At 36.3% G+C, this 13,099-nt stretch overlaps 2 protein-coding genes across 2 annotated transcripts; both read right to left on the bottom strand.

Moving 5' to 3' along the window:
- Positions 1–290: 290 nt before the first annotated feature.
- Positions 291–2,668, bottom strand: LOC136777849 (uncharacterized). The gene is made up of 4 exons (XM_066734436.1): positions 2,625–2,668; positions 2,346–2,543; positions 1,490–1,805; positions 291–1,215 (listed from the first exon to the last, which is right to left on the bottom strand). Exon 4 carries the CDS (start codon positions 1,144–1,146, stop codon positions 445–447), a length of 702 nt encoding a protein of 233 aa, XP_066590533.1. The 5' UTR covers positions 1,147–1,215; positions 1,490–1,805; positions 2,346–2,543; positions 2,625–2,668; the 3' UTR covers positions 291–444.
- A 2,316-nt stretch (positions 2,669–4,984) lies between these two features.
- On the bottom strand, positions 4,985–6,593 carry LOC136777817 (uncharacterized). The gene is made up of 6 exons (XM_066734407.1): positions 6,522–6,593; positions 6,224–6,415; positions 5,596–5,670; positions 5,417–5,497; positions 5,121–5,321; positions 4,985–5,017 (listed from the first exon to the last, which is right to left on the bottom strand). The coding sequence occupies exons 1-6, from the start codon at positions 6,591–6,593 to the stop codon at positions 4,985–4,987; spliced, it is 654 nt and encodes a 217-aa protein (XP_066590504.1).
- Positions 6,594–13,099: the final 6,506 nt, after the last annotated feature.

The following is a 13,099-nucleotide window of genomic DNA, read 5'->3' as shown; positions in this document are numbered from 1 at the left end:
AGAATATATTGAAAACAGCAAAATGAAAGATATTTTGAATAAAATAAATGATTTCATAAAGATGGATTTAGCTTTTCATTTATAATATAAATGTTTATGTTTTAGTGCATTACATTTTTTTAGAAATTATTAAAAAATTTATATCATTTAAAATTATTTATATTATAAGCATTATTACATTATTTATGAAAAGCGAAAAACGTCGACTTTCTGTTATTGCTGGTTTTACATTTTCAATAAAAAAAAAGATATATTTTTGAAGTTTTTATTTCAGTTCTAATATATTTCAACTTTTCTAACATATTATATAAATAATCATATATTATACATATATGGATTACAACGAACAATTTTTATACGCTTTGATAACCTATGAACAAATATTCAAAGGAAAACAATCTCCCAATCACCAACATACTTCTCATCATATCTATTACAATAAGTTTATAGCTTTGCCATTTTCCTGGATTTTTTTGTTTGTTCTTTAGCTTTATTAGCTTTTTTATTTTCACCTTTAGAGAGAAAATTAGCCCTCATTATTAAATAGAAGTTTAAAATTTTTCGTGTTAAGTTGTCTAAATGAATGGAGCACCCAACTTTTGGTATTTCTGTCTCTTGTAAAGAATATAATATATGAAAGAATGTATCAGCCTCTATTTTATTGTTCTTTAAAATAACTTCCATTATATTTTTTTCCACTTTTTGTAGCAGTAAACATAGAGTTTTAGAAGGATGTTTTAGCAAACCTTTGCTTAACAAATTAATCAATTTATTTTCATCTAATTTCTTTTTTTCGAATTCTGATATTTCCTGAAGGCTCCCCATGCATTCACCACATTTTGTCCATCTCTTACTCTTTCTGACTATATATCCAGCCATATACGATAAAATATATTTTGATGTGTCATTGTAGTTTGTTGACCACTGTGTATTATTATTTACTTCATCAATAAGCGGATTTCGTACATCGGCCATATATGTTTTGTTTTCTATTATGTCATCTAGAATTAGCGTATACTCTTCATGAGCTTTTGATGTTTTAGAATTATTTACAGCTGTCAAAAGTGCAGTTAGCCTATCACCTCCACAAATATTTGATCCTTTACAAGGTTTCAGCAACGAATATGAAGACATTAAATTAAACATGTATCCAAATAAAGTGGAATCAGGATGATCATTTGACCCACATACACCTCGAGCCAACCCGAAAAATCGCTAAAAAAAATTAAAAAATAAATATTTTTAGTAGCAATAATAATGGTTTTGGAGTATTTGACTAAAGGCCAGTTTTTTCACATATTGTTAAACGTCTTGATAAATTTTTCTGTTAGGTAAAGCTTGAAACTGAATAGAATTGACTAGTTTGTAATTTTTATCAAACATACTTTTACCAATATGTGGAGAATTTGGCGTAAAGCACGAATCAAGTAACGTGGTATAGTCAAATAATACAATCAAACCTGATATTTCACCTCTTTCAATCTATTACCTGTTAAAAAATGATAATTTGCATATTCTTTTTAGTATTATTTATGTCATCTTTTCAGTAACACATATATGCAGCATGTATTTTAACTCTATGTTTAATGGGAACAATTTAATTAGCCTTTGTTTTTATATCATCCAGTATTGTCCTTTGCATACTCCAGCCTACAACTGTTCTAGCCTTGCCTACTTTTAATAATAATATAGGCTAACAATAACTTCTATTTGTAAAGCTTTAATTACACAAAACGTGCTGCATATATTTTATTGGAATAAGTGGAAAAAATCTTCAATTCATTTTGAACTGCTTTTGTACCTATCTAGAGGGAAAAAAAGAAATCTGCATGAAATGATTATTTGCAAAATATTTTAACGCAAAGATGGAGTATGACATAATACAGAGGGAAACTGTCGATAAGTGTTACAGGGGTAAAAAGGAATAATTTAAAAGCATTGTACGTATAATTAATCCCAGAGAAACGTAGAGAAAACATAATAAGCATTTGATATAATGTCCGATAACAGTTTATATGCTTAGTCTCTCACCCTATTAAAACCCATGCTCAGATACTGTATAAAGCTATTACATTTTATTCGTATAACATCTAAACCTCGTATACCCTAATTTTTGTAATATTTTTGTATTGCAGCAGTTATATTTAATAAATATTCTTGTTGTTTTACTTTCATAAGTAATTTGATATAACTATTCAAAAATTATGAATTGCAATATGCTCACTAAATAATATGTATAATATATATTTTACATGATAATCAATAATTTCTTATCTAAAAAGTTGGACAATTTTTTGACTTCCTTCAATGCACAAGAATATATAAATAACACATTAAAGAATTACCTCTAATGCATCCTGATTCAGCCTTGTAGTCATGAGATAAAGATAATTATGCTCAAAATTTAAAAATGTAACAATTTCTAAAGCTGCCTTTAGTGTAACTTTTAGTCCTGTCACATTATTTTTTGTCAAAAATTTATAATTGTTTTGTACAGCTAGATCTTCCCATTTTTGGAGATAATCCAGAAAGTCGGATAAAGTCTAAATTAAATTAAAGAATATAATAGTTGTTTATAGATGTTTGCATTGGAGTAATATAATAAAATCGTTATTTAAAAATACTTGATATTCTGATGAATGTAACCGGAGAGCATTTATGGCACTTCGTGGCATCATAGCTTTAATTACTTTATTTACACGATTTATAAACTTAACAGTTGATTCACTATCACATAAAGCATCATTTATATCTTTAAAAATTAACATGCGGCTGATACACGATCTGAAACAAGCTGTAATACGCAAATAAATTATATAATTGATATAAAATCATATCTACCTATATAATAATTTTCTATGCAATATTGAATATTTACCTCAAAAGCCATGGGGACGTTCATTTTTTGATAAAATTTCGGCTGCAAATGATCAGCTGTCAATTTATAAGAAATTTTTAAGCCAAATGTATCTTGGTGCTCAATATCCAGTAAAGCTACCCAATGTCTTTTTTTTATTATACCATCAGGTGTCTGAAAACATGTTTTTATACAAAAATATTCATTTTTAGAGTTCAATATTTACAAGTAATAATAAAATGCAATGATTACAAATGTTTCATCATTCGCAACAATAAAGTTCCTGAAGTTTTTAACGAGATGAGGGAAATCTGAACAGAACCACAGTTTTCTTTCTGGATCACAAGGATGTTGACAACTAATATTATGTTCATCAACACCAAATTTAGTCCACATAGATCTGTTCCACTGAGCACCATCAGTAGTAAGAACATCGCAAAAGAAAGAGCTTTGTTCTAATAGCGTTAGACACTCAAGAATTAGGCAGCACAAAACATTGCTAGGTGCACAACCTTTACTTAAAAAGCATCCCAATGTTTGCACCCATTGCCCTCTAAATGGCTGAAACATTATTACTAGAGCATGGTCGCCACGCTCATTTTTCTGGTGTTCAGGTGTGTAATCGCCCAAATCAACCAAACCTTTAAACTGCATGGTCTTACGATCAAATGATGTATTCTCCATAAGCTTCATTTCATCAATTAGAATTGCACCTAAAATCATTATTAGTTAAAATTAGGGCTATTACAATAAATAGTGCTTCATTGAAAACACAGTGAATCGTTAACAATCAAATATATCTGTAAGTTTTATGCTGTTGTCGAATAACGAATTATTTTTATATGCAATTATTATGACCTAGTCCATTTGTGAATAAGCATCAAGAATATCATTATTTTAATGAAGACAATAATAACAATAAATTGTTATACCGCGTCTCTCCTCTTGCGGAAGCTCAATAGCTTTTTCCTTCATTGATCGAAAAACACTGTCGTGGAAACCATATGAGCTTGATATTTTTTCAATATATTTTCGGATTGTATTTATATGAGGTAAAGGCAAAATATTATGGTTACGAAGATGTTCGTATAATTTTCTACTTTTTATACGCATTAATAAACACCCATATATCCATTGCTTCGTGTAACGTATTCCATTTTTTGGCGTTTCGGCTGCTAAAAAGTATGTTCTTACTATATCTTGCTGTTCTTTGCATAAATTTTTTATTTTTTTTTCTATCAAATCATTATCTCTTTCTAAAAATTGATGATGCATTATAGAAATTTTTTTTTTCATTTCACTCATCTGAAACACATGAAAGGAAATTTTGCATATATGTATTAAAAAGGCCTCTAAAGTATATATGCACTACCTTTTCACAAGTCTTTGATATATATTTCAATATTACATTCAATGACGGCATATCTTTAAACATTGAATTTCTGAAAATTTCAAATATATCATATCTTTTATTACTAAAATATGAGCGATTAAATTTTACATTTTTCATCATATAATTTATTTTAATGCAAAATTTAAACGATAACTTCATAGTAATCAAAGATATATTCATTATGTAATACATTGATTTATTGAAAAATTTGAACCTAAAATTGTTAACTTCAATAGTCTAAAAATGTAAAATGAGTTTGGTGTATGTTTGTGCTAGATTTTAAGAAGTAAAGATTGACAATTTAAATAAATTTTTCTTAAAACTACATCATTTTACCTTAGAAATTAATCTCTTAATTCTTTGGTTTGCCACTTTTAGAGCTCTGGTTTTATCCATAAGCTTTTGTTTTAGAAGAGTTAGTTTATGACCATTCAATTTTTCTCTCAGCAAAATTTTATGTTTATCAATTGCACATTGTTTACATCTTCGATTACGAGATGTTAATGTTATATATGTTGCACAACTTGTGGAATAACTATATATATGAACAAAAAATTAAATGAGTTAAAATAACTATAAATTATATATTTATTGACTGCATTTGTAAACTAAATTATAAAAATATAAGAACTACAAAAATAGTTACCCTTTGCTATCCCCTATACCCTGACACAATAATAACGGTGAAATTTCTTTTATATTCTTTAATATATCACTAAGAGATTCAGCATTGACTAAACCTGATATATTAACCATTTTCTTATTTGCTATATACAACTGCAATTAAAATTATAATTAGTGATTTATTAGGAAAGCTATACACACTATTATAACAATTGAAATATGTAAGAATATATAAATCATTGTTACCTCAGTAGTTGTGTCTTCATGAATAATTAGACTTTTTATATTTTCACTTTTTTCTGACATATTTAATATTGTCAGCTGATTACAAATAATGAAGGAAGTCCATTCTGTAGGAAGCTGATCACATATTTGCCTTTGAAGATTTCTTAAATCTAAACATTTAAAGGATGGAGACAGTGCTATCAATGGCAGTACATTCATATCCTACAAAAAAACTGTTTGTAGCTAGTACTAATCTTGTTAATTACCTTTATTTGATTTAACACAACTGCTTTTTTTAAATATATACAAATACCTACTTCACTAGGAAACAACTCCAACAATGGAATACTTTCACTTTCTTTATTTTGCGAATCCATTATTGATACATCATTTGTAGTCTATAAAAAATTAAATGACAGAAGACCAATATAGGAAAAAGAATTCAATTATTAATCCTAAGAAATCGTTATTGCTTAATATTATAAAAATTACTTACACTAATAACTGAACTTGTTTCAGATATGTCAGATGTTTGGCCTCCAATTTTTTTTGTACTTATGTTACCTACAATCTAAAAAAAACTTTTAACATTTGTATTTATTTATTTTTTTTTGGTTTAGTTTGGTTTGAACTTGTATATTCTAAAAAGATGTCTTATTTAATATTCAATGTTAGTATTTCTGTCGCAGTACTAATAATCATGTATTATTAGAAAAGTAGAAAAGTTGTAAATTACACTATAAACTTTATTGCAATGAGTCAAGGTTAAATTTGTTTTAGTGATATCTATCATTTATTAGAGAAGGATTTGTTTATTAAAGAGAGAAAATCAGCCCTTGTTAAAATGCTATAAAATGCTGGATAGAATCTATCTCGTTCTATCAAAAAAAGATTAATTCTGTCCAATATTTTACAGCATTTTATCAAAGGAGACAATATTAATTTTGGTTGTCTTATTCTAATAACAATATGTCAATGAGAAAGTTAATTTAACTTTAACTCTTACCAATTAAAAAATTATCGGTTTTTGTGCCAAACCAAATAATACATTTTTGTATACAACATATATATAGATTGCTTATAATAAACTTTGGATACTGATACCTAAATTTTTTATTAAATACCTTAATGGGCACTGACATAGGTGATAATCTAGGTCTAGCCTTCTCTATAATATTATAAGATCCATCTGGCATTAAAGTCTTATATGATCTCAAGATATCGTCTTCTTTAAAATGAAGCTCACATACATAATTATTATTACATAGTGATGTATAACCCATTGCAAGTCTCCACTCATTCCTTCTTTCAGAATTCTATGAAAGATAAATAAATGAATTATAATGATGTTGAGTAATAAAGATGAGAGTTATACATATACTAAATATTGTGCTCATGTTTATGTTTGTTAATAATACATACCTTTGGAACCTTAAAAAGTGACCTAATTTGGTTTTTATCTCTTTTGCAATTGGGGTAACAACAACAGCGCATATTGCTAGCAAATATATATTGTAACAGTGGAAAAGGTTAAATATTTAAAATTCACAAATTTCATAAAAAATCCAGTATATAAAATAATTAAGAAAGTATTATTTGAGGGCAAAGAAGCAACGACGAGTACATCAAGCCACCTCAACTGGCTCAATTCCTTCAAATTCAGGCGATCATCCGTCATGTCATCACTAAAATGTGGAATAGAACAAGTGAGTCACTGTGTATATAAGTATTTGATGAAAATATACATATACATATGGGTACACTAATAACACTTGCGCCACGGGTGGCAGAAAATATAATTATATTGTAAGTCAAGTAATGGGCACAAGCTCATACCCCAGAGTTGAATCTCCTTGTGTAGTCTTCATGGTACTCCCTGACACCAAGTGAGTTATACTACCCCTTTTATGTGTACTCCCAGTGTCCAAGTGAGTTACCCTAGTCCCTTATAACTACTCCCCGACCCAAAGCGAGTTACCCTAGCCCCGTTATAAGTACTCCCTGACCCCAAGTGAGTTAACCCAGCCCCTTTATATGCACTCCCAGACTCCATGTGAGTTACCCTAGTCCCTTATAACTACTCCCTGACCCAAAGTGAGTCATCATAGCCCCTTTATATGTACTCCCAGACTACAAGTGAGTTACCCTAGTCCCTTATAACTACTCCCTGACCCCAAGTGAGTTACCCTGGTCCCATTTATGTACTCCTTGACCCAAAGTGAGTTATCCTAGCCGCTTTATATGCACTCCCAGACTCCATGTGAGTTACCCTAGTCCCTTATAACTACTCCCTGACCCAAAGTGAGTTACCCTAGCCCCTTTATAAGTACTCCCTGACGCTAAGTGGGTTACCCTAGTCCCTTATAAGAACTCCCAGACCACAAGTGGGTTACCCTAGTTCCATAGAAGTACTCCCTGACCCCAAGTGAGTTATATTTGCCCCTTTATATATACTCTCTGTCGCAAGTGAGTTACCCTAGTCCCTTATAAGTACTCTCTGACAGCAAGTGAGTTACCCTAGCCCCTTTATATGTACTCTCTGACCGCAAGTGAGTTACCAGAGTCCCATATTAGTACTCCCTATCCCCAACTGATTTACCCTTGCCCCATATAAGTGCTCCAAGTACCCAAGTGAGTTATCCTAGCCCCTTTATATGTACTCCCAGACTCCAAGTGAGTTACCCTAGTCCCTTATAACTACTCCCTGACCCAAAGTGAGTTACCCTAGTCCCTTATAACTACTCCCAGACCCCAAGTGAGTTACCCTAGTCCCATAGAAGTACTCCCTGACCCCAACTGAGTTATCCAAACCCCTTTATATGTACTCCCAGACCCCAAGTGAGTTACCCTATCCCCTATATAAGTACTCCCTGACCACAAGTTAGTTACCCTAGTCCCATATAAGTACTCCCTGACCCTAAGTGAGTTACCCTAATCCCATTTAAGTACTCCCTGACTCCAAGTGAGTTACCATAGCCCCTTTATAAGTACTCCGTGACCCCAAGGGGGTAATCCTACTCCCTTATAACTACTCCCTGACCCCATGTGAGTTACCCTAGCCCCTTTATAAGTACACCCTGGCCCCAAGTGAGTTACCCTGGTCCCATTTATGTACTCCTTGACCCAAAGTGAGTTATCCTAGCCGCTTTATATGTACTCCCAGACCCCAAGTGAGTTACCCAGTCCCTTATATGTACTCCCTGACCACAAGTGAGTTACCCTAGCCCTTAATAAGTACACCCTGACCCCAAGTGAGTTACCCTGGTCCCATATAAGTACTCATAGACACCAAGTGAGTTACCCCAGTCCCATATAAGTACTCCTTGACCCAAAGTGAGTTACCATAGCCCCTTAATAATTACTCCCAGACCCCAAGTGAGTTACCCTAGTCCCAAATAAGAACTCCCGGATCCCAAATGAATTAACGAAGACCCTATATAAGTACTCCTTGATCCCAAGTGAGTTACCCTAGCTCCTTTATATGTACTCTCTGACCGCAAGTGAGTTACACTAGCCGCTTTGTAAGTACTTCCTGACCCCAAGTGAGTCATCATAGCCCCTTTATATGTACTCCCAGACTACAAGTGAGTTACCCTAGTCCCTTATAACTACTCCCTGACCCCAAGTGAGTTACCCTGGTCCCATTTATGTACTCCTTGACCCAAAGTGAGTTATCCTAGCCGCTTTATATGTACTCCCAGACCCCAAGTGAGTTACCCAGTCCCTTATATGTACTCCCTGACCACAAGTGAGTTACCCTAGCCCTTAATAAGTACACCCTGACCCCAAGTGAGTTACCCTGGTCCCATATAAGTACTCATAGACACCAAGTGAGTAACCCCAGTCCCATATAAGTACTCCTTGACCCAAAGTGAGTTACCATAGCCCCTTAATAATTACTCCCAGACCCCAAGTGAGTTACCCTAGTCCCAAATAAGAACTCCCGGATCCCAAATGAATTAACGAAGACCCTATATAAGTACTCCTTGATCCCAAGTGAGTTACCCTAGCTCCTTTATATGTACTCTCTGACCGCAAGTGAGTTACACTAGCCGCTTTATAAGTACTTCCTGACCCCAAGTGAGTCATCATAGCCCCTTTATATGTACTCCCAGACTACAAGTGAGTTACCCTAGTCCCTTATAACTACTCCCTGACCCAAAGTGAGTTACCCTAGTCCCTTTATAAGTACACCTTGGCCCCAATTGAGTTACCCTGGTCCCATATAAGTACTCACAGACACCAAGTGAGTTAACCTAGTCCCATATAAGTACTCCCTGACCCCAAGTGAGTTACCCTAGTCCCTTATAACTACTCCCAGACCCCAAGTGAGTTACCCTAGCCCCTTTATATGTACCCTCTGACCGCAAGTGAGTTACCCTAGTCCCATAGAAGTATTCCCCGACCCCAAGTGAGTTACCATAGCCCCTTTATAAGTTCTCCCAGGCCCCAAGGGAGTTACCCTAGTCCCTTATAAGTACTCCCTGACCCCAAGTGAGTTACCCTATCCCCTTTATAAGTATTCCCTGACCCCAAGTGAGTTATCCTAGCCCTATATAAGTACTCTCTGATCCTAAGTGAGTTACCCTAGTCCCATTTATGTACTCCTTGACCCAAAGTGAGTTTCCCTAGTCCCATAGAAGTACTCCCTGACCCCAAGTGAGTTACCATAGCCTCTTTTTTTGTACTCCCTGACACCAAGTGAGTTATCCTAGCCCCTATATATGTACGCTCTGACCGCAAGTGAGTTATCCTAGCCGCTTTATATGTACTCCCAGACCCCAAGTGAGTTACCCAGTCCCTTATAAGTACTCCCTGACCACAAGTGAGTTACCCTAGCCCTTAATAAGTACTCATAGACACCAAGTGAGTTACCACAGTCCCATATAAGTACTCCTTGACCCCAAGTGAGTTACCCTAGCCCCTTTATATGTACTCTCAGACCGCAAGTGAGTTACACTAGCCCCTTTATAAGTACTTCCTGACCCCAAGTGAGTTATCATAGCCCCTATATATGTTCTCCCAGACTACAAGTGAGTTACCCTAGTCCCTTTATAAGTACTCCCTGACCCTAAGTGGGTTACACTGGTCCCATATAAGTACTCCCAGACCACAAGTGAGTTACCCTAGTCCTTTATAAGTACTCCCTGACACCAAGTGTGTTACCCTAGCCCCTTTATAAGTACTCCCTGACCCCTAGTGAGTTATCCTAGCCCGTTTATATGTACGCTCTGACCGCAAGTGAGTTACCCTAGTCCCATAGAAGTACTCCCTGACCCCAAGTGAGTTACCATATCACCTTTATAAGTACTACGGACCCTAAGTGACTTATCCTGGCCCCTTTATATTTACTCTCTGACCGCAAGTGAGTTATCCTAGCCGCATTATATTTACTCCCACACCCAAAGTGAATTACCCTAGCCCTTAATAAGTACACCTTGGCCCCAAGTGAGTTACCCTGGTCATATATAAGTACTCACAGACACCAAGTGAGTTACCCTGGTCATATATAAGTACTCCCAGACCCCAAGTGAGTTACCCAGTCCCTTATATGTACTCCCTGACCACAAGTGAGTTACCCTAGCCCTTAATAAGTACACCCTGACCCCAAGTGAGTTACCCTGGTCCCATATAAGTACTCATAGACACCAAGTGAGTTACCCCAGTCCCATATAAGTACTCCTTGACCCAAAGTGAGTTACCATAGCCCCTTAATAATTACTCCCAGACCCCAAGTGAGTTACCCTAGTCCCAAATAAGAACTCCCGGATCCCAAATGAATTAACGAAGACCCTATATAAGTACTCCTTGATCCCAAGTGAGTTACCCAGTCCCTTATATGTACTCCCTGACCACAAGTGAGTTACCCTAGCCCTTAATAAGTACACCCTGACCCCAAGTGAGTTACCCTGGTCCCATATAAGTACTCATAGACACCAAGTGAGTTACCCCAGTCCCATATAAGTACTCCTTGACCCAAAGTGAGTTACCATAGCCCCTTAATAATTACTCCCAGACCCCAAGTGAGTTACCCTAGTCCCAAATAAGAACTCCCGGATCCCAAATGAATTAACGAAGACCCTATATAAGTACTCCTTGATCCCAAGTGAGTTACCCTAGCTCCTTTATATGTACTCTCTGACCGCAAGTGAGTTACACTAGCCGCTTTATAAGTACTTCCTGACCCCAAGTGAGTCATCATAGCCCCTTTATATGTACTCCCAGACTACAAGTGAGTTACCCTAGTCCCTTATAACTACTCCCTGACCCCAAGTGAGTTACCCTGGTCCCATTTATGTACTCCTTGACCCAAAGTGAGTTATCCTAGCCGCTTTATATGTACTCCCAGACCCCAAGTGAGTTACCCAGTCCCTTATATGTACTCCCTGACCACAAGTGAGTTACCCTAGCCCTTAATAAGTACACCCTGACCCCAAGTGAGTTACCCTGGTCCCATATAAGTACTCATAGACACCAAGTGAGTAACCCCAGTCCCATATAAGTACTCCTTGACCCAAAGTGAGTTACCATAGCCCCTTAATAATTACTCCCAGACCCCAAGTGAGTTACCCTAGTCCCAAATAAGAACTCCCGGATCCCAAATGAATTAACGAAGACCCTATATAAGTACTCCTTGATCCCAAGTGAGTTACCCTAGCTCCTTTATATGTACTCTCTGACCGCAAGTGAGTTACACTAGCCGCTTTATAAGTACTTCCTGACCCCAAGTGAGTCATCATAGCCCCTTTATATGTACTCCCAGACTACAAGTGAGTTACCCTAGTCCCTTATAACTACTCCCTGACCCAAAGTGAGTTACCCTAGTCCCTTTATAAGTACACCTTGGCCCCAATTGAGTTACCCTGGTCCCATATAAGTACTCACAGACACCAAGTGAGTTAACCTAGTCCCATATAAGTACTCCCTGACCCCAAGTGAGTTACCCTAGTCCCTTATAACTACTCCCAGACCCCAAGTGAGTTACCCTAGCCCCTTTATATGTACCCTCTGACCGCAAGTGAGTTACCCTAGTCCCATAGAAGTATTCCCCGACCCCAAGTGAGTTACCATAGCCCCTTTATAAGTTCTCCCAGGCCCCAAGGGAGTTACCCTAGTCCCTTATAAGTACTCCCTGACCCCAAGTGAGTTACCCTATCCCCTTTATAAGTATTCCCTGACCCCAAGTGAGTTATCCTAGCCCTATATAAGTACTCTCTGATCCTAAGTGAGTTACCCTAGTCCCATTTATGTACTCCTTGACCCAAAGTGAGTTTCCCTAGTCCCATAGAAGTACTCCCTGACCCCAAGTGAGTTACCATAGCCTCTTTTTTTGTACTCCCTGACACCAAGTGAGTTATCCTAGCCCCTATATATGTACGCTCTGACCGCAAGTGAGTTATCCTAGCCGCTTTATATGTACTCCCAGACCCCAAGTGAGTTACCCAGTCCCTTATAAGTACTCCCTGACCACAAGTGAGTTACCCTAGCCCTTAATAAGTACTCATAGACACCAAGTGAGTTACCACAGTCCCATATAAGTACTCCTTGACCCCAAGTGAGTTACCCTAGCCCCTTTATATGTACTCTCAGACCGCAAGTGAGTTACACTAGCCCCTTTATAAGTACTTCCTGACCCCAAGTGAGTTATCATAGCCCCTATATATGTTCTCCCAGACTACAAGTGAGTTACCCTAGTCCCTTTATAAGTACTCCCTGACCCTAAGTGGGTTACACTGGTCCCATATAAGTACTCCCAGACCACAAGTGAGTTACCCTAGTCCTTTATAAGTACTCCCTGACACCAAGTGTGTTACCCTAGCCCCTTTATAAGTACTCCCTGACCCCTAGTGAGTTATCCTAGCCCGTTTATATGTACGCTCTGACCGCAAGTGAGTTACCCTAGTCCCATAGAAGTACTCCCTGACCCCAAGTGAGTTACCATATCACCTTTATAAGTACTACGGACCCTAAGTGACTTATCCTGGCCCCTTTATATTTAC

The sequence above is a fragment of the Prorops nasuta genome, unplaced genomic scaffold, assembly GCF_024137725.1.
Source record: "Prorops nasuta isolate Cenicafe-Biocafe unplaced genomic scaffold, Cenicafe_Pnas_1.2 PNAS00012, whole genome shotgun sequence".
Lineage (NCBI taxonomy): Eukaryota > Metazoa > Arthropoda > Insecta > Hymenoptera > Bethylidae > Prorops > Prorops nasuta.
The sequence above is the reverse complement of the archived record's forward strand: the minus strand, read 5'-3'. Positions and strand labels throughout refer to the sequence as shown.

What these genes read in the sequence shown, in the direction of transcription:
- LOC136777849 (XM_066734436.1), bottom strand. Translation starts at nt 1,146, where the DNA reads ATGTTTAATTTAATGTCTTCATATTCGTTGCTGAAACCTTGTAAAGGA.
- LOC136777817 (XM_066734407.1), bottom strand. Translation starts at nt 6,593, where the DNA reads ATGCGCTGTTGTTGTTACCCCAATTGCAAAAGAGATAAAAACCAAATT. An exon ending in CACTTTTTAAGGTTCCAAAG is followed by an intron (nt 6,416 to 6,521) that starts GTATGTATTATT and finishes TATCTTTCATAG; the next exon opens with AATTCTGAAAGAAGGAATGA. An exon ending in CTATGTCAGTGCCCATTAAG is followed by an intron (nt 5,671 to 6,223) that starts GTATTTAATAAA and finishes AGTTTTTTTTAG; the next exon opens with ATTGTAGGTAACATAAGTAC.